Source organism: Bufo gargarizans, chromosome 6, assembly GCF_014858855.1.
Source record: "Bufo gargarizans isolate SCDJY-AF-19 chromosome 6, ASM1485885v1, whole genome shotgun sequence".
Lineage (NCBI taxonomy): Eukaryota > Metazoa > Chordata > Amphibia > Anura > Bufonidae > Bufo > Bufo gargarizans.
Genome location: NC_058085.1, coordinates 706,851 through 731,522, shown reverse-complemented (window position 1 = coordinate 731,522; position 24,672 = coordinate 706,851). Strand labels below are relative to the sequence as shown.

The 24,672-nt window shown below is 44.9% G+C and overlaps 1 protein-coding gene across 1 annotated transcript in view; it reads right to left on the bottom strand.

Annotated features, from left to right (window-relative positions):
- The window catches only part of LOC122940436 (WAP four-disulfide core domain protein 3-like), a 181,712-nt gene that overhangs the window by 1,822 nt on the left and 155,218 nt on the right, over positions 1-24,672 (bottom strand). Inside the window, exons 3-4 of the mRNA XM_044297113.1 lie at positions 21,696-21,836; positions 7,582-7,719 (exon numbers count right to left, since the gene is read on the bottom strand). Coding sequence (XP_044153048.1) covers positions 7,583-7,719; positions 21,696-21,836 — 278 coding nt within the window. The 3' untranslated portion in view covers position 7,582. The remainder of the gene's footprint in view (positions 1-7,581; positions 7,720-21,695; positions 21,837-24,672) is intronic.

Genomic DNA, 24,672 nt, shown 5'->3' with positions numbered 1-24,672 from the left:
AGACCAGGTTGTCACGGATGCGGCAATACATAAATAAAAAAAAGTATACATATTAGGTAAGTTTTACACAATGATTTCATTTTTGAAGCAAAACATGAAATCATGTTTTAGTGTTTCCATAATTTGAGAGCCATAGTTTTTTCAGTTTTTGGGCGATTATCTAAGGTAGGGTCTCATTTTTTGCGGGATGAGATGACGGTTTGATTAGCACTATTTTGGGGTGCATATGACTTTTTGATCACTTGCTAATACACTTTGTGTCATGTAAGGTGACAAAAAATGGTTTATTTAGCACAGTTTTTATTTTTTACGGTGTTCATCTGAGGGGTTAGGTCATGTGATATTTGTATCCCCAAACAACCCGCAACCAAGGCGGTGGTGTGAGCCTGCTGGATCTATGTCCCACCTGTATAGCAGTAAGCCAGAGAAGAGAGCCATCCCAGACATTCAGGTCGCTGTTATTCTTGGTGAGTCCTTTCATTTATATTCTCTTCTCTGGCTTACTGCTATACAGGTGGGACATAGATCCAGCAGGCTCACACCACCGCCTTGGTTGCGGGTTGTTTGGGTATGTTTTTCCTTCTGGCCATCACCCACAACATTTACATCACTTCAGTAACTGCCATGTTTCATACTTGGACTCATTAACTGTATCAATGTTTAATTATGGCTGTGATTTTCTTGTCGACACTGTCAAGCTGGGATGGCGCTTGTGCTCCCCATCTCCCTTGTTTTTATGTCATTTTATTATCCACTGAGTAATCAATAAAGTATATAATTTTTTCACCATTGGACGTTATGAGCTTTAGTTTCTTCGTTTTTTCCATGTGATATGTTTATAGAGCCGGTCGATACGGACGCGGCGATACCTAATATGTATACTTTTTTTCCCCCCTATTTTTTACCAATTTTTTTTTTTTTATTTGGGGAAAATGACGTTTTTGTTTATTTTTACTTGAAACGTAAATTTTTTTTGGGGGAAAACACTATTTTTTCACTTTTTTTGGTCCCACTTTGGGACTTGAACTTTTGGGGATCTAATCATTTACAATGCATTCCAATACTTCTGTATTGGAATGCATTTCCAATACTTCTGTATTGGAATGCATTGGCTGTGTGAGTAATACAGTGTGTATTACTCATACAGCTTCCGGTCTGTGAGATCCAGGGGGCTGGATCACACAGGCACATCACAAGAAGGCAGGGCGATGCCTCGGGAAGGCTTCGCGCTGCCTTCCCCCTACAGCCCCATGGGGACCCAATGGCACCACCGCCGCACCAGGTAAAAGCCGCAAACCACAGGTCTGAATTGATCTGCGGTTTGCGGTGATCGCCGACACGGGGGGGTCACGGGACCCCCCCCGCACATTTAGCCAAGGTGCCTGCTCAAAGATTTGAGTAGGCACCGGGTTCCGATCACCGCCCGCCGGTGATCGGAACTATACATGACGTACCGGTACGTCATGGGTCCTTAAGGACTCGGGAACCATGCCGTACCAGTACGTCATGGGTCCTTAAGGGGTTAAAGGTTTTTTTTCAGGATTTTCCTATTGGTGAATTATCCTAAGGATAGGTCATCAATATGAGATTGGCAAGGGTTTAACTCCTGACACCCCTAGTAATCAGCTGGTCGAGGAAGCCATGGCCTCCCATAAAAGTGAATGAAGAAAGCTATGTACGTGTGGCCACCTGCCCATATGAACAGGGCCTCAGAACTGGGGATATGTCATAATGTCCAGATAAGAATTACCATTTAACGCTAAATAACTTCTTGTAGAGTCATCTCTACATGGCCTACAGTTTGCTGAACAGTCAGTCCCTTAAAACACTTAGAGCTCATTCAGACGACCATAGTGTTTTGCGATCTGTAAATTGGGGATCTGCCAAACACAGATACCGGCCCGTGTGCGTTCTGCGATTTGCGAACTGCACATGGCCGCCACTATGATAGAAAATGCGCTCTTTTTTTGTGGGGCCACGGAACGGAACCACGGATGCGGATAGCCCACGGTGCATTGTCCACATCTTTTGCGGTCCCATTGAAATGAATGGGTCCGCACCAATTCCACAAGATTGCGAAACGGATGCTGACCCATTCATACGGTCGTCTGAATGAACCCTTATTTTGATCTTTTCGTAAAATTGCACTTTACATTAATGTGCACCAAACCCCTTAATTCTAGCAGGACCAGCTGTTTATGGGAGAGATCCAAGTCGCCTCAGACAACAGATGCGGGGGAAAAGGATTGGGCGTGCCTAGAGAGAAATCATGAAGATACTAACAAGAAAAACTGTTGTCACGGCCATTACGAGTATTGTGCTGGATCTCATTAAAGTCATTTCCAGGCCTCCTATATTAAGGAGCTATCCCCAGGATTCGACTGAAGGCATGCTCACCGATCAGCTCTTGGAAGAGGCCAGCAACGTCAAGTTCACCTGTCACATGGACCATGTGCAGCTCAGTCCTACTCAAATGATTGGGGCTGAGCTGCAATACCAAGCACAGCCATGACACAATGTGCTTGCTTAGCTGTGAGAAGGCCACAGCACTCGGAGCACCGCAGCCTGTTCAAAATGCTGATCGGTGGGGGTGTCATGAGATAATGGTGACCTATGCTGGGGATTGGTCATAAATATATGATTCCCAGAAACCTCCTTTAAAGACCGTTTTGGGGGATTCGAAAGAAGGTCTGCCTTTTTTGCCCACTCCGTGTGCTGTCCGCATCCATTGCTCCGTTCAGTGGCCCCGCCAAAAAATATAACATGTCCTATTCTTGTCCGTTTTGCGGACAAGAATAGGCATTTCTACAATGGGCCGCCTGTTCCGTTCCGCAAATTGTGGAAAGCATACCGGCGGCTTCCGTTTGCATGTAGCCTCAGTCAGTTTTACACGGGTTTCGCTTCTCTTGTGGCTCCGCAGATACCTCTGAACATTTACCAGGTAAATAAATGAGAATGATCAGACGGCTCTTGTCAAAACCCACCGCTGGACATTCATATACTGTAGGTACATGTCATGATAAATAATGCATATTCACCCATTCATTTCATATTGGCTGATAATTACCCAAAAAGAGAGTACAATCAATGATATAGCAAGCTGACTGGCACACATTTAAAGGGCAACTGTCACCATGATCATGCAATCTGCGGACAGCATGTTATAGAGCAGAAGGATCTGAGCAGATTGATACATAATTTTGGGGGAATAAATTCTGCAAAACCTGAGATTTATACATTTACTAGCAGAAGGACCCGGCTTCGCTCAGGCATATTTAATCTATTTCATTTAGTGTTTGCGTGTGTCGTTAAAAGATATCAAACCTATCCACTTTAACAGTGACATCTACAGCACCCCGCTCCCAAAACAGTGACCTCCAGAGCCCCCCACCCCTTCACACTGACCCCCTCCCACAGTGCCCTGTCCCTTAAAATTGGACCTCCACAGCAGCCCACCTCATTAACTTTGACCTTTATAGCAGCCTTCCCTTTTAACAGTGACTTTCACAGCATACCACTCCCTTGACAGCGACTTCTACAGTGGCCCGCCCCCTTAACTGTGGCCTTTACTGGATCGGGGGTGTGTCCTTTTAAACAGCTCACTCTAAGACAGCAGCACTGTGAAAGTCACCCTCCCTCCCAGCCCTGCAGCTGACAAAAGTAGATTTTTAGGGACCACTAATTAAGGCAACCTTGACGTGGTGAGTGGCTTATTACGCTTTGGCCAAAATGTACACCAATGCCTTATTCAACATCCAGCATAAAGGCAGGGCAGAGTGCTGGTTGCAGTGTGCGATTGCATTTTGTGTTTTTGCGTTTGTATCTGTATTTCGCCATAGCAATCTGCACCTGCTAGGGGTTGTGAGGGCTGAATCCCCCAAAAGTTGATTTTTACCTTCAATTTTTTTCAATCCCCATTGGCTCAGGAGTGGGAGGGGCCTAACCAGATAAGGGCGTGGTTTAGTTGGACATGGGGGCGGGGTTTTAAGCCTTTTGAGGGTGGACACATTGTGGCAGGGGGTGTGTCTGGGCTCCTTACTGGAAGAGTGACGCCCCTCTGGGCACCTAACTGGCTCATTTGCATACCAAATAAAATGGATTTTCAGAGGATGAAAACATCTGTTGCTGGAACAAAGGCACATCTTGAAATAAGGTACTAACTGCAATTAGGCCATGGCTTTACTTCAATAGCGATTATCCTAGTGACAGATTTCCTTAAAGCTCTCCTACAGCAGTGAAGATAAATGGCTGGGTTGTTATGGAAACCTGGAGTAAAACTGTATGTGGAGGCTGGAGGACCTGCGAGCTTCTATTGGCTGATAAGGGTCATGTGATCAAGCTTCTATTGGCTAATGCATTTTTTGGGAATATCTCAGGAACGGTACGTCCTAGAGAGCTGAGACCTGCTCTAAAACCTTCCCAGACACCTGATGTACCTGTGTACCAAATTTTGTGATTGTAAATGCGACGGTGCAGATTCCTTTAGCAGACATACACACACACATACACTCAGCTTTATATATTAGGCCTCTTTCACACATGCGTTGTCCAGATCCGGCGTGTACTCCACTTGCCGGAATTACACGCCGGATCCGGAAAAACGCAAGTGTACTGAAAGCATTTGAAGACGGATCCGTCTTCAAAATGCTTTCAGTGTTACTATGGCAGCCAGGACGCTATTAAAGTCCTGGTTGCCATAGTAGGAGCGGGGAGCGGGGGAGCGGCATACTTACAGTCCGTGCGGCTCCCGGGGCGCTCCAGAATGACTTCAGAGCGCCCCATGCGCATGGATGACGTGCCATGCGATCACGTCATCCATGCGCCTGGGGCGCCCTGACGTCACTCTGGAGCGCCCCGGGAGCCGCACGGACGGTAAGTATGCTGCTCCCCCGCTCCCCACTACACTTTACCATGGCTGCCAGGACTTTAGCGTCCCGGCAGCCATGGTAACCATTCAGAAAAAATGAAACATCGGATCCGGCAATGCGCCGAAACGACGTTTAGCTTAAGGCCGGATCCGGATCAATGCCTTTCAATGCTGCATGCTGCGGTATTTTCTCCGGCCAAAAAACGTATCGGTCCGGAACTGAAGACATCCTGATGCATCCTGAACAGATTTCACTCCATTCAGAATGCATTAGGATAAAACTGATCAGGATTCTTCCGGCATAGAGCCCCGACGACGGAACTCTATGCCGGAAGGAAAGAACGCAGGTGTGAAAGAGCCCTTAGATATCTCTGCTCTTGTTATTGTCAAGTGGGCGGTACCGCTCAACGATTCACAGCTTTGCAGGATTGGGGCTCATGCACACAACCGTATTTTCTTTCTGGTTCCATTCTGTTGTTTATTCAGCCCATATGTGGAATCATTCACTTTAATGGGTCTGCAAAAAAATGGAACATGTCCTATTCTTGTCTGTTTTGCAGACCATGTCCTATTCTTGTCTGTGTGCATTCCGTATGTCCGCAAGTCCATTCCGCAAAGATACATATGGCTGTGATATAGCTTAGATACATATAGCAGTCATATGGCTTAGATACATATAGCTGCCATGTGGCTTAGATACATATGGCTGTCATATAGCTTAGATACATATGGCTGTCATATAGCTTAGATACATATAGCCGTCATATAGCTTAGATCCATATAGCCGTCATATAGCTTAGATCTATATAGCCGTCATATAGCTTAGATCCATATAGCCGTCATATAGCTTAAATACATATAGCTGCCATGTGGCTTAGATACATATAGCCTTCATATAGCTTAGATAGATATGGCTGTCATATAGCTTAGATCCATATAGCCGTCATATAGCTTAGATCCATATAGCCGTCATATAGCTTAGATCCATATAGCCGTCATATAGCTTAAATACATATAGCTGCCATGTGGCTTAGATACATATAGCCTTCATATAACTTAGATAGACATAGCTGTTATATAGCTTAGATACATATAGCTGCCATATAGCTTAGATACATATAGCTGCCATATAGCTTAGATAGACATAGCTGTCATATAGCTTAGATAGACATAGCCGCCATATAGATTAGATACATATAGCCGCCATATAGATTAGATACATATAGCTGCCATATAGCTTAGATAGACATAGCTATCATATAGCTTAGATAGACATAGCCGCCATATAGATTAGATACATATAGCCGTCATATAGCCTAGATACATGATACATATAGCTGCCATAGAGCTTAGATACATATATCTGCCATAGAGCTTAGATACATATAGCTGCCATAGCGCTTAGATGCATATATCTGCCATAGAGCTTAGATACATATAGCTGGCATATAGCTTAGATACATATGGCTGTCATATAGCTTAGATACATATAGCCGTCATATAGCTTAAATACATATAGCTGCCATATAGCTTAGATAGACATAGCTATCATATAGCTTAGATAGACATAGCCGCCATATAGCTTAGATAGACATAGCCGCCATATAGCTTAGATAGACATAGCCGCCATATAGCTTAGATAGACATAGCCGCCATATAGATTAGATACATATAGCCGTCATATAGCCTAGATACATATAGCTGCCATAGAGCTTAGATACATATAGATGACATAGAGCTTAGATACATATATCTGCCATAGAGCTTAGATACATATAGCTGTCATATAGCTTAGATAGACATAGCCGCCATAGAGCTTAGATACATATAGCTGCCATAGAGCTTAGATACATATAGCTGCCATAGAGCTTAGATACATATAGCTGCCATAGAGCTTAGATACATATAGGTGTCATATAGCTTAGATACATATAGCTGTCATATAGCTTAGATACATATAGCTGCCATAGAGCTTAGATACATATAGGTGTCATATAGCTTAGATCTTAGAACCTGATCTTCTGCCTGTGAGAGAGGAAATGATCATGTGACAGGTTTTTTTAATGCTAAGTTAGGATGTGCAGAGCAGGGGGCGGGGAAGGTCAGATTGTTCACGCCCACAAATATTCATGAGGGAGAGCTCAGTCATCGTTGTTGCACGCCCCCACAGCTTTCCTGCAGCTTGTAAATTGTCATTTACTGTATGATGTCCGATTTTTTATTTTTTTTTGCATTAATCATGGGATAACCCTTTAAGCATGTACACAGGCAGACACCATACTACGACCATGCAAGAGAAGGAATCATATCAAAATAGACAAAGCTCCATGTGAAACCCTTCGGGGCGTCCTGCTGTTTAATCCCGGTTTGAGCACAGTATCATCATTTACGTACAAAACCTCTTATGGTTTTATACTTGTCCAGGTCTATTTGCCTCTTTCATTACTGTGTTATTTGAATATTGCTGGCCGCCCTTACGTCCTTTTGCCACTAGGTGTCCCCTTTCGTCCTTCAGATGTGTGCATTGCTTTAAGCCTAGATTTGACCTTTTTGTGTACGGTCTTTAATAAAGCTATATATTTTTAGATGATTCCTTCTCCTGCATGATCACGTCATATGTTAGACACCGTATGTGTGTTTGGCATCGTTATACAGGGAGAATTCGAGGACTCATTATCCTTCAAGACTGCGGACTCATTGATATCACTATTTACCTTACAGCGGCTTCATGCATTTTATGGTACATTCTGGTTGGCAACACTTTTCATCACCCGGGCATCCAGTGTCACCATTACAATATGGGCGTGTCGGAACAAAACAGATTGGCTGTTTTCCGCAGGAACCTTTTTTCTCTACAAAAAAAAGGCAAAATCAGAACACAGCAACAGAGACAAAGATATATAGTGAAGCAATTAATAAGAAACGGTTGGGTTTCTGTTATGGGGATCTAAGGCTGGAAGATGGCACAGAATAGTTTTCTGCATATACCGGTCCATCCTTACCCTCTCCATGGTTCGAGAGGTATGTATGCTGAGGTAAGTACTGCAGTTGCTCGGTGGTTCACTGCTAACGTTATTAAATGGTTCACTCTGAATGCTGTTAAAATGTTTGCTGTGATGCCAGATGTGCAATTTCAGTGGTACAAGTGGTGAACTGGCCAAGCTCAGGCTGGTCCAAAGGTGAATCCTCTAGTCCTCCACCCCTGTACTACTGGCACCTGGCAAAGTACTCTGACTGCACTACATACAGGTACGCAGCATATGGTATCTCAGCCAGCATATGCCTCCATATAAAAAACTGGGAAGATTATCGAACAAATTTCCCAGTTTATTATTATAGATGCATCAGGCGGCTGACATGACTTGTAGATACAGAACTAGGCCAGCTAGGACCCCCTTTCCCCTGTCCTCTTGCAGTCACTGCAGGGGCCCCATAATCTAGCATCTTGCACGGTCTTGCTGCCTGCCTGAGTGTGGGCCCTTTTACTGGTGGGCCCTAGGCACCCCAGTCCGACACTGAAACTGGCTTATCTACACACTATGGGGATCATTTACTATCAGAAATATGCCTATATTAGGTGTATTTGTCACGCCGATTGCAGAGCAAGATTATTTTCTGCTGCAATCTGCGATTTATTTCCCTGTTCATGCCAGGTCTAAAAAAGTGGGCCTGGTGGGGAAGGGTACGGGCCGGCAGGCGTAGAAAATGGTCTAAATGTAAGCCAGCAAGGAACCTTACATTTAGACCAGCACTGGATATGACAAAGTTATGTAGAGGCCGGCGCCAGGTGTATATTTCAGTTCTGGCACACAGGCGGCCTGAGATCAATCTTCCTCTAAGCATTAGGCTGAACTGTCAGACTATTGAGCGATGCCATCAGGTTTCCAATCTGTAATAAACAGGATGCCCATTAGTTGGCATGTAGTTACCTGACAGCAGAGATGTAGATTGATATGGTGGGACAATATGTCTGGCACTTGATGGGCATTGTGTCAAGCAATGTGCAGCATCATTGCCACTTTTAGGGGTACATTAGACTGGCACTGGTGGGCCATTGTCACTGGGTTAAGAGCTGGAGTATATGAGCAAAGATGAGCAAAGTTGACGAAGTGGAATTCAATTCGAATTTCAGTTTTTTTTCGATTCGCACCAAATCCGAATTTCCTCACGATGGCTGCTGCACGTGTGAGGACATGGAGCAAGGAACTCTGGGAAGGCAGGATGACCCATAATGCCATGCATGCAGCCAATCAGCAGCCAGCCAGCCTTGTGATGTCACAGCCCTATAAATGGCCTCAGCCATCTTGGATTCTGCCATTTACTACTGAACTTAGTGCAGGGAGAGACGTCAACAGGTGCTATGGACAGTGTTAGAAAAAACTTCATTGTACTAAAAAAAACGATTTACATGTTCCGGGAAAGATTTTATAAGGTGTAGGGAAAGGATAGGGAGGAATCATTCTACAGCATTTATGTAGAACAGGGTTCAGTAGGGGATGTTACAGCTAGCGTGGCTGGGAGTCAGCAGTAGGAGGTCGGGAGCCAAAAGTTCCCGGGGTAGACCGCTTCACAGGAGCCTACCTGCCCGGAAAGTAGTGGTGCAGGGGTTCATAGAAGCAGCGTCGGTAGCAGTCAGTCAGCTCGGAGTGTTGGGGGTAAAATCACCTACTCGGCGGAGTGGCAGTTTTTTGTTAAGCCACCGGAGGAGGTGAACATGGCCATATGTAGAATCTGTGGGCAGAAGGTAAAGTGTGGCACCATGTGGCACGTGGCAATGTTGGCACCACGGCCCTGCTTCAACACATGCAGCGTCACCATAAAGTGGCCTGGGAGACCTGTGGCTTTGATGTGGTGGTCCAGCCTGCCTCAGCAACTGCTGCATCACCCAGTGGCACGCCCCCCGGGCTCCACCACCTCAGCAGAAGGGAGCTGTCTGTCCTTCCCATCATCTGCTGGTCCTGATGTTCCTGCTCCTTGCCTACTCCTCATGAGTCATTTCGTCAGTAATCGATCACTGAAGCGATTGCCAAGAGAAGGCAGTATGCGTGCACTCATCCAATGGCCCAGAAGCTGAATGTGCTCCTGTCCAAGTTGCTCGTGCTGCAGCCCCTCCTTTTCCAAGTGGTGGACTCTGCACCTTTCAGAGAACTGATGTCTTGTGCCGAGCCAAGGTGAAGAGTCCCAATCTGTCATTTCTTTGTCAAAAAGGCACCAGCCACATGTAGAACAGAAGGTGGGCCAGTCCTTGAGCCTGTTGGTGTCTGCCAAAGTGCACGGCAGCGCCAAGGTGTGGAGCTGTAACTACAGTCAGGGACAATATATGTCCTTTACAGCCCACTGAGTGAATGTGGTTCCTTCATAGCCAGACCAGCAACTTGGCCAGGTGACGCAGCTTCCGCCTCCACCTTGCCACGCCGTTGGTCCTGCAAAAATGTCCGCCTCTGCCTCCTCATCCTCCACTGTGTACTTAGCCTCCACTGCAGGGACAATTCACAGGGGCCCTCCAGCATACCACATGTGCAGGGCTCGGCGATGTCACGCTGTTCTGCACCTCATTTTCCTGAGCGAACAAAGTCACACAGGGGAGGAACTGCTCTGTGTGCTTCAGCAAGAAATCGAATCCTGGCTTTCTCCGCAACTCAAAATCGGAACCATGGTGACCGAAAACAAGAAGAACATGGTGTCAGTGCTGCGTCAAGGAGGGCTGAGCCATGCTCCCTGAATGGCACACGTGTCAAGTCTGATTGTCGAGCGGTTCCTGAAGTCTTCCACCCATCTGCAAGTTTTCCACCCATCCTAAAAATGGCCAGGAAACTTGGTATGCACTTCAGCCACTCGTACACCGCAAAGCACATCCTGGGACTGGAGACATGGTGCCTAGATCTCACAGCCACATGAGCCGTGTGGGGGCTGAACTGGAGGAGGAGGAGTAGGAGGACATTGGAGAACAATCAATGTGTAGCGAAATGGGTCATTTTGACAAGCAAGTGACAGGAGAGGAGGAGCAGAAGCAGCCAGAGGAGCTACATGGAGATGAGGAAGATGAGGCAGAGGACCCAGACACACCTTAGCAGTATGCAGTGCAGATTGAGGCAGGGACTCCCTCCGAGTCACTTGCACAAATGGAACAATGCATGCTCACTTGCTTGCGTAGTGAGAGCCGAATTGTCACCATTCGGCAGAGGGATGAATTCTAGCTCTCCACCCCTTGCTACCGATCCAAAATGGGGGGATTTTTTTTTTACACCTGCTGAGAGGGAGGACAAACTGAACTACTAGAGAGACATCCTATGTAGTCAGTTGGCCGCTGCCTATCTACACCATCATCCATCCTCTTGCAGGTCTGACCGGGGGGGGCCTCTGTGCTCACGTTCCACTGCCATGGCTGCTGGGGAGGGGTGGGGCGGCAGGAGTTTACTTCCAATAGGGTGTACTAGGGATACTGCCAGGGAACAGGGAAAGGTATCCGGATGGGTTCGCTCCTTGCAGGGCAAGTACTTCGTATAGATAGGCAGGGTATTCTCAGTCCCTTCCCCCTGGAAAGGGTGCATTAGCGACTTACACTCCCATTTCCTATATACGCTGAAGTTCATCATTGGCATTGTTCCTGATTGGTACCACCATCCTTGGTATCATTTTCATCTCCAGTATATAAAGGATATCCATCTCCTTGAAGCTCATCATATTGGAAGATACCTGATCATTAACCTGCATAGCCATCGATGGGTAAGATCGTTCCTTTTTATACATATATATAGGCACCAATCAGTGTATGTTCGTCTAGGCCCAATATGGGCTGTATATTTATGTTCTTGTTGGTTCTTACCGTGGCACAGCATAGTCATTTTAACATTATCATTAATAAATGTTAAGTTTTACTCCCTCTGTCCCCTAGGGGATCAGTATTTTTGTATTTTCATTTGTGTCTTGGAAGAACAGGTCTTCTCCGTCCTGTCACTATTCCAGGGATCTTTAGAGTTAGTATGTCCCGAGATTCCGGTGTATGAGCCCTCCTACCATCTGGGTCCGCTCATATGGATAGGAGTCAGGGCGAGGATTAGGGATGCTTTAGGACAGTGGTGGCGAACCTATGGTACGGGTGCCAAAAGAGGCACTCCTGAGCCCTCTCTGTGGGCACCTGCACCCTGGAAAATGTCTATGGTGTACCAATATGCCTTAGACTTTTCCTGTCCTTCATCAGCGCATGGCACACTATGAACAGCACAGGCAGCGCATTGAATGATGGCAGGCTATTATAGCTAATTGATAAAGTACATGGAAGATATGCTATTGGACTGTAGTACTAAAGTACTACCTTGCAACTCCGTGGCCTCCTCATGCTGCTGCCACCTCCACACTACCTTGCCACTTTTTTCGGCCTGGCTGACATAATTTATTTGACCCTTCTTCTGATCTGTCAGAAGGAAGTAAAAATGAGATGCACAACGGATCCTGTATGTGTAGCAGCTGTAAGGCCTCTATGGTCCCATCAGAATTGGCTTGTGATTTGGTAGCCAAAAGCAGGAGTGGGTACAAAACACAGAAGACATGCAAGTATTCCATTCACGTGTTATCTCGGTTTTGGATCCACTCCTCTTTTTTTTTGGCATTGGCAATACTGATGGATTACTGACCAAATGCTGACCGAGTGAAGGTGGGTTATTGTTCTGACGGATCAGAGGAAGGGCAAAATAATCAGTGACGTCAACACAAACTTACTGCTGACCCCCTCTCCACTCTGTCCGGGGGCTCTACTTCTATAAGCATTTAATAGAACAGGTACTGTAGATATCTATGTGGAATCAGCTGATGATGGTGTAAAAGGAGTGCGCTTCTTCTTGGCGCTAACATCGACCTGTAAGGCTGAGTTCATACTTGAGTTATTTGGTCAGTTTTGGCCCCGTGACTGCACAAATAAGTGAAGTGTGCAGTGATTCTAAGAGCGACCCCTGTCATCTGCATGTCATACTGACTCTGTATAATTTCTCTACCACAGCAGACTCCCGATGCGTGTTACTGCAAGGCACGGTGTTCTACACCACTATAAAGGCTCTCTGTAGCCAGGAAATAGCCATTTTTTTAACCCGATTCGGTGTGAATAAATTCGGATTGAATCAAATTTTTTTGAAAAAAAATCAGCGAACCAGCCAAATCGAATTTTTGAAAAATTCTCTCATCTCTATTTATGAGCTACTGCGACGTTTTGGTCTCATGACACTCAGTTGATGCAATGGAGCATTTAAGGAAAGTGCTGCATTTTTATCCTCTGAGGTACTTTTTAAGTGGTTTTCTGTGGTCTTGTGTGTGTTCGTTGTTGATATGGTGGACATGGGCTCTGAGGTTTATTTGGGATGGGCTGGATTCTCCTTTTAGGCAGACATTGGCTGTTTCTGTATGAAAAATACGTCATGCTATTCAAGCAGTGATTAAAATGAAACCTCCACATTAGGGTGACCACGTGTCCTGGATCGCCCTGGACAGTCCTGCATTTGGAGAGTCTATCCCGGGTCCCGGTCACCCTCATTCCGGGACAATGCAGTGTCCCAGAATGACTTGAGCCGCCGACAGCTGCTGTGACCAGGGCCGTTTCACACAGAGGGGCTCTGTCAGAAGGGGGGCGCCGGCAGGGCACAGCAGGAGATGAGCGCTGTGCTTCCATTGTGGAAGTGCTCGCTCATCTCTATAGTCATCTGTATCGTTGTCCTCAGGACGGCGATACAAATGTCTGTGCTATGGCAGCCAGCAGGGGAGGGAGAGGTGTGTCCCCTCTCTGTTCCTCTGATTGGCTGCCGGCCTAGTGCTGGCAGCCTATCACTCAGAGGCCGGTGCAATGATGTCATGCGAGGGACACAGGCCGGAAGAGACCTGCATTCTATCCTGGAGAGGGCAAGATTTTATATATATATATATATATATATATATATATAACAAAAAGGGCAGCACTCCAAAAGGTAAAAGATGAAAAAAATCTTTAATTACCCATATGGGACAAGCGACGTTTCGGCTCAATGTGTGAGCCTTTCTCAATTGCTGAGAAAGGCTCACACATTGAGCCGACACGTCGCTTGCCCCATATGGGTAATTAAAGATTTTTTTCATCTTTTACCTTTTGGAGTGCTGCCCTTTTTGTTATTTTTATCTATTTGGATTGGCTTATATCCACACTGGGCCAGCTGCACCCATATTTTTCCATTGACGGTGCTGCCACTGAACTCTTTTGTTTCTATATATATATATATATATATATATGTACAAATTACAATACTGGCGCATAAGGGGGGCTACTGGCACATGATAGGGGGGGCTCTTATTACTGGCACATGATTGGGGGCCATCTATGGGGGCATATCTTACTGGCACATGATTGGGGGCATCTATTGGGGCACTTATTACTGGCACATTATTAGGTGGCACTAAAGGGGCAACTACTGAGGCTAAAAAGAAGGGGTATTTTATATGGGGGGCTCTGTATAGGGGCATTTTATACTGGGACACATTATGGTGGGTACTATGGGGAAGGGGGAAAGGAGCACTATGGGGTCATCTACGGGGGCACTGAGAAGGGGTATTTTATATTGCCACATTATGGGAACATTAGCTCAACTGGGGGCATTACAAGGGGGTATGTTTTGCACATTATAAGGAGAATAATTTCTACTGGGGGGGGCATTATAGTGGGCGTTATTACTCCCCCATGGTATGACCCCCTAGTAGCAGCACCAGCCTCTCCCTGCTCTGCTATCCCTCTGCCCTTTCTCCAAATCCTTATTATGAAATCTTTCTCATTAGCATAAAGCAGATCAGCTCCACCGAGCCCCCGGCCAAAGTGTTGAAGTGGCGTCCGAGATCCCCAAGCGCCAAGCCAAGTAATTGTAAGTTTTCATGTGGAGTATGTTTATGTTATACACATATAGCCTACACTGTGCCACACAATATACAGTTTACCACTACACTGTGTAGGGGTTATACTGTTTATTGTACAGCATGGCACAGAGGTTATATTGTCCGGCATGGTGTAACCTCCATACATTTTATGTACAGTATACAGTAATCCGCCTTGCCATCTATGCATTGAATCTGGTTTTATATGTTACTTGGTTTTTGTACATTTACTTGCATGTGCTAGTTGAGACCTGCTGTGATTGGGTTTTAGTTAGGGCTCTTTCACACCTGCGTTCTTTTCTTCCGGCATAGAGTTCCGTCGTCGGGGCTCTATGCCGGAAGAATCCTGATTAGTGTTGAGCGCGAATATTCGAATATCGAATTTTTTTCGCGAATATCGGCACTTCGCTAATTCGCGAATATTTTGAATATAGTGATATAAATTCGATATTTCGAATATTCTTTTTTTTTTTTGTTATATTTTTTCTTTCCCACTTCCCTAAAGTTGTTCTTACCTGTCCTTTGGATTCCTGGCTTCCTGGCTGCTCCAGTCAGTGCCCGTTGCCGCTTCTGCCGACTTCCATGCTCATGGAGCGTCCCCATCACCATGGGAACGTCTCCATATACTAGAATGTACTGTCGGATTTGAGAATTACATTGAAATAGCAATGCGATTAATTCAAGTTATAAAAATCTAATTTTGATTTTAACTTAGCACTGCTATATTCCATATTAGGCTAGAATTAACAAATATGGAATATAGCAGTGCTAAGTTAAAATCGAAATTAGATTTTTATAACGAATTAATCGCATTGCTATTTCAATAGGAGAGTAGCCTTTAAGTTAAAATCGAAATTCGATTATTATAACTTGAAATAATCGAATTGCGATTTCAACGTAATTCTCAAATCCGACAGTACATTCTAGTATATGGAGTCGTTCCCATGGTGATAGGGACGCTCCATGAGCATGGAATATAGCATTACTAAGTTAAAATCGCCATGCGATTACTTTGAGTTATATTAATCGCATGGCGATTTCAACTTGGACCTGGTTTACTATATGGTTGGCTTCAATGGCTTGGTAGAATTAGCGAATATGAAGAATATATTCGTTATATTCCACAAAACGAAGATAACGAAGTATTCTGCATCTTCGTTTTAGCTATCTATTCGTCAACTTTGCTAATTCTAGCAATCATATAGGAAAGTTGACTATAGAGACAGCTAAGTTTAATTCGCTATGCGATTATATTACTTAGCTTTTTTTTAAAATAAATTGAAGAATTATAATACCTGACAATTATTATAATTATACTATTTATAAAAAAAAAAGCAGTCATATAATCGCATAGTGAATTAAACTTAGCGGTCTCTATAGTAAACTTTCCTATATGATTGCTAGAATTAGCGAAGTTGACGAATAGGTAGCTAAAACGAAGATGAAGAATACATTGTTATCTTCGTTTTGTGAAATATAACGAATATATTTGTCATATTCGCTAATTCTACCAAGCCAACCATAGTAAACCAGGTCCAAGTTGAATCGCAATTCGATTAATTCAAGTTATAATAATTGAATTTCGATTTTAACTTAAAGGCTACTCTCCTATTGAAATAGCAATGCGATTAATTCAAGTTATAAAAATCGAATTTCGATTTTAACTTAGCACTGCTATATTCCATATTCGTTAATTCTAGCCTAATATGGAATATAACAGTGCCAAGTTAAAATCGAAATTCGATTATTATAACTTGAATTAATCACATTGCTATTTCAATAGGAGAGTAGCCTTTAAGTTAAAATCGAAATTTGATTATTATAACTTGAATTAATCGCATTGCTATTTCAATAGGAGAGTAGCCTTTAAGTTACAATTGCAATCCGCGATTATTTAAATCGCATATTAATCGCGATAACAAGAATAATGACGAATATTCGATTTCGATGAATATAAAACGAATATTCTATCGAATATGCGCGAATTTCGTCAAAATCGAATATGGCACCTGCCGCTCATCACTAATCCTGATCAGTTTTATCCTAATGCATTCTGAATGGAGAGAAATCCGTTCAGGATGCATCAGGATGTCTTCAGTTCCGGACCGGAACGTTTTTTGGCCTGAGAAAATACCGCAGCATGCTGCGCTTTTTGCTCCGGCCAAAAATCCTGAAGACTTGCCGCAAGGCCGGATCCGGAATTAATGCCCATTGAAAGGCATTGATCCGGATCCGGCCATAAGCTAAACGTCGTTTCGGCACATTGCCGGATCAGACGTTTAGCTTTTTCTGAATGGTTACCATGGCTGCCGGGACGCTAAAGTCCTGACAGCCATGGTAAAGTGTAGTGGGGAGCGGGAGAGCAGTATACTTACCATCCGTGCGGCTCCCGGGGCGCTCCAGAGTGACGTCAGGGCGCCCCACGCGCATGGATCACGTGATCGCATGGCACGTCATCCATGCGCATGGGGCGCTCTGACGTCATTCTGGAGCGCCCCGGGAGCCGCACGGACTGTAAGTATACCGCTCCCCCGCTTCCCACTACTAATATGGCAACCAGGACTTTAATAGCGTCCTGGCTGCCATAGTAACACTGAACGCATTTTAAAGACGGATCAGTCTTCAAATGCTTTCAGTTCACTTGCGTTTTTCCGGATCCGGCGTGTAATTCCGGCAAGTGGAGTTCACGCCGGATCCGGACAACGCAAGTGTGAAAGAGCCCTAAGTTATTAAATGCTAACATGACAGTTTTTGGGTTTTGCACATTATTTTTTTAAGAGGTGTCTAAGTAGCCAGTTAATGTATGCAGAAATACTGAAAAATGCACATGCAGATATGTTTTTGCCAGTCTCAAGTATAAGTTTGACGAAATGCACTTGTGAAAGTAAGTGTCCCTGAATGGCAGTTAGAAAATGTGGTCACCCTACTCCACATCCTCTGGACAAAGAGGTTTTTTGCCTCCTAGATGAGTATCATTAGGAATTGCATAATCATGTCTACATTAAGTCACCTGCAACCTTCTGCTTAACCGCCTCCGGACCACCTAACGCAGGATCGCGGTCCGGAGGCGGCAGCCCTGCGCAGAGTCACGCGTCTACGCGTCATCTCGCGAGACGCGTGACTTCCTGTGAACGTGTGCACACAGGCGCGCGGGTTCACAGGATCGCAAGGTAAGAGACAGGATCTACAGCCTGCCAGCGGCGATCGTTCGCTGGCAGGCTGTAGATGCGATTTTTTTAACCCCTAACAGGTATATTAGACGCTGTTTTGATAACAGCGTCTAATATACCTGCTACCTGGTCCTCTGGTGGTCCCTTTTGTTTGGATCGACCACCAGAGGACACAGGTAGCTCAGAAAAGTAGCACCAAACACCACTACACTACACTACACCCCCCCTCGTCACTTATTAACCCCTTATGAACCCCTGATCACCCCATATAGACTCCCTGATTACCCCCCTGTCATTGATCACCCCCCTGTCATTGATCACCCCCCTGTCAGGCTCCATTCAGACGTCCGTATGATTTTTTACGGATCCACGGATACATGGATCGGATCCGCAAAGCACATACGGACGTCTGAATGGAGCCTTACAGGGGGGTGATCAATGACAGAGGGGTGATCACCCATATAGACTCCCTGATCACCCCCCTGTCATTGATCACCCCCCTGTAAGGCTCCATTCAGACGTCCGTATGATTTTTACGGATACATGGATCGGATCCGCAAAACACATACGGACGTCTGAATGGAGCCTTACAGGGGGGTGATCAATGACAGAGGGTTGATCACCCCCCCCCCCCCCCCCCGGTAAGGCGCCATTCAGACATTTTTTTGGCACAAGTTAGCGGAATTTTTATTTTTTATTTTTTCTTACAAAGTTTCATATTCCACTAACTTGTGTCAAAAAATAAAATCTCACATGAACTCACCATACCCCTCACGAAATCCAAATGCGTAAATTTTTTTAGACATTTTTATTCCAGACTTCTTCTCACGCTTTAGGGCCCTTAAAATGCCAGGGCAGTATAAATACCCCACATGTGACCCCATTTCGGAAAGAAGACACCCCAAGGTATTCCGTGAGGGGCATATTGAGTCCATGAAACATTTAAATTTTTGTCCCAAGTTAGCGGAAAGGGAGACTTTGTGAGAAAAAACAAAAAAAAAATCAATTTCCGCTAACTTGTGCCAAAAACAATAATTTCTATGAACTCGCCAGGCCCCTCATTGAATACCTTGGGGTGTCTTCTTTCCAAAATGGGGTCACATGTGGGGCATTTATACTGCCCTGGCATTTAAGGGGCCCGAAAGCGTGAGAAGAAGTCTGGGATCCAAATGTCTAAAAATGCCCTCCTAAAAGGAATTTGGGCCCCTTTGCGCATCTAGGCTGCAAAAAAGTGTCACACATGTGGTATCGCCGTACTCAGGAGAAGTTGGGCAATGTGTTTTGGGGTGTCATTTTACATATACCGATGCTGGGTGAGATAAATATCTTGGTCAAATGCCAACTTTGTATTAAAAAAATGGGAAAAGTTGTCTTTTGCCGAGATATTTCGGATTTCACAGCGCATTTTTTACAGATTTTGATTTCAAACTACTTCTCACGCATATGGGCCCCTAAAATGCCAGGGCAGTATAACTACCCCACAAGTGACCCCATTTTGGAAAGAAGACACCCCAAGGTATTCCATGAGGGGCATGGTGAGTTCCTCAATTTTTTTTTTTTGTCACAAGTTAGCGGAAAATTATGATTTTTTTAATTTATTTTTATATTACAAAGTCTCATATTCCACTAACTTGTGAACTCGCCATGCCCCTCACGGGATACCTTGGGGTGTCTTCTTTCCAAAATGGGGTCACTTGTGGGGTAGTTATCCTGCCCTGGCATTTTAGGGGCCCATATGCCTGAGAAGTAGTTTGCAATCAAAATCTGTAAAAAATGGCCTGTGAAATGCGAAAGGTGCTCTTTGGAATGTGGGCCCCTTTGCCCACCTAGGCGGCAAAAAAGTGTCACACATGTGGTATCGGCGTACTCAGGAGAAGTTGGGGAATGTGTTTTGGGGTGTCATTTTACATATACCCATGCTGGGTGAGATAAATATCTTGGTCAAATGCCAACTTTGTATAAAAAAATTGGAAAAGTTGTCTTTTGCCGAGATATTTCTCTCACCCAGCATGGGTATATGTAAAATGACACCCCAAAACACCTTCCCCAACTTCTCCTGAGTACGGCGATACCACATTTGTGACACTTTTTTGCCGCCTAGGTGGGCAAAGGGGCCCACATTCCAAAGAGCACCTTTTGGATTTCACCGCCATTTTTTACAGATTTTGATTTCAAACTACTTTGCACGCATTTGGGCCCCTAAAATGCCAGGGCAGTATAACTACCCCACAAGTGACCCCATTTTGGAAAGAAGACACCCCAAGGTATTTCATGATGGGCATAGTGAGTTCATGGAAGTTTTTATTTTTTGTCACAAGTTAGTGGAATGTGAGACTTTGTAAGGAAAAAAATAAAAATAAAATCATTTTCCGCTAACTTGTGACAAAAAATAAAAAGTTCTATGAACTCACTATGCCCACCAGCGAATACCTTAGGGTGTGTACTTTCCGAAATGGGGTCATTTGTGGGGTTTTTCTACTGTCTGGGCATTGTAGAACCTCAGGAAACATGACAGGTGCTCAGAAAGTCAGAACTGCTTCAAAAAGTGGAAATTCACATTTTTGTACCATAGTTTGTAAACGCAATAACTTTTACCCAAACCATTATTTTTTTACCCAAACATTTTTTTTTTTATCAAAGACATGTAGAACAATAAATTTAGCAAAAAATTTATATATGGATGTCGTTTTTTTAAATTTCGATAAATTTCGATTAATAACAAAAAAAGTAAAAATGTCAGCAGCAATAAAATACCACCAAATGAAAGCTCTATTAGTGAGAAGAAAAGGAGGTAAAATTCATTTGGGTGGTAAGTCGCATGACCGAGCAATAAACGGTGAAAGTAGTGTAGTGCAGAAGTGTAAAAAGTGGCCTGGTCATTAAGGGGGTTTCAGCTAGGGAGGTTGAAGTGGTTAAAGGGCTTCTGTCACCCCACTAAAGTTATTTTTTTGGGGGGGCTAGTTAAATTTCTTATACTGCGATATATGAAAATATAATGCTCTTACTTTCATTCAGCAGTTTTTTCTAAAAACTAACTTTTATAATATGTAAATTAGGTCTCTACCAGCAAGTAGGGCGTCTACTTGCTGGTATCCGCCGCAAAAAAACGCCCCTCGTCCTAATGATTGACAGGGCGAGCCGCGATCTCCTCCTCCGGCCGGCCCTGTCAGCATTTCAAAAAATCGCACGCCTGTGTTCATTCGGCGCAGGCGCTCTGAGATGAGGAGGCTCGCCCCCTCAGCACTCCCTCAGTGCGCCTGCGCCGATGATGTCTTCTCTTTCGGTGATGTCATCGGCGCAGGCGTACTGAGGGAGTTCTGAGGAGGCGAGCCTCCTCATCTCAGAGCGCATGCGCTGAATGAACACAGGCGCGCGATTTTTGAAATGCTGACAGGGCCGGCCGGAGGAGATCGCGGCTGGCCCTGTCAATCAACAGGACGAGGGGGCGTTTTTTTGCGGCGGCTACCAGCAAGTAGACGCCCTACTTGCTGGTAGAGACCTCATTTACATATTATAAAAGTATGTTTTTAGAAGAAACTTCTAAAGGAAAGTAAGTAAGAGCATTATATTTTCATATATCGCAGTATAAGGAATTTAACTAGCCCCCAAAAAAAAAAATTACTTTAGTGGGGTGACAGAAGCCCTTTAATAATGGTGTCTAATATACTGATCATTTATCATTATTCTAGATATAATAGCCACTGCTGGGTGAGCAATGATAACGGAATGAAAAGGAAGGGTATATAAAATGAAAAAAAAATATAAGTATAACCTACCTCCAACAGAGGGCAGACAGGTCTTTCCACCGTCCTTCAAGCAACATTTACTTCCAGGAGCGCACTCGCTGTCAGAGGTGCAAAAATCATCAGGTCGCTTAGTGGTTTTATTGGGGTTTTCAGGGCATGTGCCAGCCCTCTCTGTACGTACAGAAAGAATCATGGACATAGTAAATGAATTACATAGCAAAGAAAATTACAACTACAATAAAAACAAATGCAAATCTAATACATGATCGCTAACCCCCAAGCTTTGTTTATGCCCAAGTGCATTTCAACCTAAAATCACATAACTTAAAGAGGTTTTCTCAAGACGCAGGTTTATACTTACCTGCTCCTGGCGCACCGTCCACTTCCTGGTTTCGGCAGGGGGCGGGCTCCATCTTCATTGATGTTTTCTCCCGGCCAGGCCGTGCGCTGTACTGAACGCGCACGCCGAGTCCGCGCATGCGCCCTGGTGACTTCTTCCTGGCCAGTATAGTATACTTGCCAGGAAGAAGTCACAAGGGCGCATGCGCGGACTCAGCGTGCGCGTTCAGTACAGTGCGCGGCCGGGAGAAGAAAAGAAGACGTCTGCGCACGCGCGGCCACCGCGATTCCTGAGAAGAGCGGTGGCCGTAACCAGGGGAGACGGAAGACAACAGTCAGGTAAGTATAGGTTTATTTTTTTCTAAGGGGTGGGGATTTGTTAATTAAATATATTTAGAAAAATGATCACTGTTAAATCATTAACAGATTTAACAGTGATCATTAAGATGATAATTGTGGACCTTTTAATAAGTGATGGTTTATCCCGAGGATAGGCTATGACTAGCTGATCAACAGGGGTTCGACACTCTGCACCCTGCCCATCAGCGGTTTGGCTATAACTCCAGAGAATGAAGCAGACAATCAATGGGAGCAGCGCTAACTACCCTGTCACTCCCACCTTGGTAGGAGTGGGCTGGTTCTACTTCCTGCCAGGAGGGGGAGATGTCCAGTCTAGTGAAAGAGACGAGGAGAAGAGGGTTCCTGTTATGATAGTGGGGAAGTAAGGATGGCACATGTCAGAGCTTCTACTCCCAGGAATTGTATCTTACTTCCTTGTGAGACCAACACTCCAGAGAGATCTGCAAAATTCCAGAGCACAGCTTCAAGAAAGCATCAGTGTAACAAGACAGCGAAATACAGCTTTACAGACACTGCTGCAAGGTGAGGGACAATAGTTCAGACACTACCACCTACCCACCTACACTAGGCCAGACTAACACTAACATCATACTACAGTGGACACCTATATCCACAAGTATGTGCTAGTGCCAACCTATTGCAATCCAACCAGCCACCATATGTTGTGTTTATTGCTGCTGAATGTGCCACAAGTTATATTTTGCACTCAGTAAAAAGAGACTTTTATAAGTTTACTCCTGGCCTAATTCTTCAAACTACTTTCTCACTGCACCAATAGCCAGGGATCAATGGCCTAAGGGAGTACACCGTCATTCAACATCTCATCAGGGTCACTACCACTCCTATCCTCTACACCAATTCCTCATGAGCTTGCTGCAGAGTTATAGCCGATCAATCATGCCGAGCATAGGCCATTACTTAACCCCTTTACCCGCACTTAGAAAAAAAGTTTTTATATGTCATAGCAGCGTATCAAAGGTTTTGATGATTAGGGCCTGATCGCTAGAATAAGGAGAAAGAAGCACATAGAGGAGACGGAATGAAGACAGACTCAGAGTTTGTATTGAGACTGTCTCCTGCAGTGAGAAAAGACAACAAACTATCAAGATTGTGCCAAATTTTGCAGCAATTCACAACAATGTCTAGGTGCTTTGTTATCTGGGCACTCTATGACACGTTTACATACTGTAGGCATTGTACAGTGGTATTTGGACAATGTGGACATAGGTGATCTATATGGCTTATTATCTTCTTTTTGCTTCTTTGAACTATGTTCTTTTCTCCTCTTTCTGCTTTTGAAACAAATGAGTAAAGATGTCTTCACAAGCTATCAGGCCTTAATAGCAAATACATTGCATAAAAACCATGATGTGTCATGTCATGTAAAGTAGCCATAATTCACTAAAAAGGGTTTTCAGGGGAATCATTGTTAGGCTACTTTCACACTAGCGGCAGGACGTATCCGACAGGCTGTTCAGCCATTGACTATAATGAGGACGGGGGCGGAGCTCCGGCGCAGCACGGCAGTGCACGGCGAAAGGCCGTCGGACTAAAAGTACTGCATGTCCATCTTTTTAGTCCGGCGGCCTCTCAGCGCGAACTGCCATGCTGCGCCGGAGCTCCGCTCCGTCCCCATTATAGTCAATGGGGACGGAGTGGCGGCACGGCGAAATGGCGGCAGGACGGATCCGACAGGGTGAACAGCCTGTCGGATCCGTCCTGCTGATAGTGTGAAAGTAGCCTTATATTGTTACTCGCTGATCCTCCACCACTGCTGTTCAAACACTGCTCTGGTCCCCGCTCTTCTCCACTTCCTGGTCACAGGCTTAACACACAGGACATGACTTGCACTGACTGGTGAATCCTCACTGTAGCCAATGAATGAGCAGCATCCTAATACATTTTCTGTGTGTGAAACCCAGGACTAGGAAGTGGAGCAGCGTTGGAAAGGCAACAACAGGGAATTGGTGAGTATTAAGAGTATTAATTATTTTTAGCCCAATCCTCCCCTGTGTGTGTGTGTGTGTCACGAACCAGCGGGTTTGAACCCACTGTGCCACGTGTCCTACCTCCTCTATGGGCTTTGCCTAAGTGAACCCCTCAATCTTCACAGTACCCCTAATGGTGGGGAAAGACTATCCCGAGGAGAACACCAGGTCGCTATCTCTTGAGGAGGATTGGAACACAAGGCAGCTGGTCCAGGCCGACCTGGAGCTAGTAGAGCAAGGTAACAGAGGTACAGACGAAGTCAGCAGGCCAAGTCGTAACCAGGAGCAACAGTGCAGGACCTAAGGATGAGGCAGAGGCG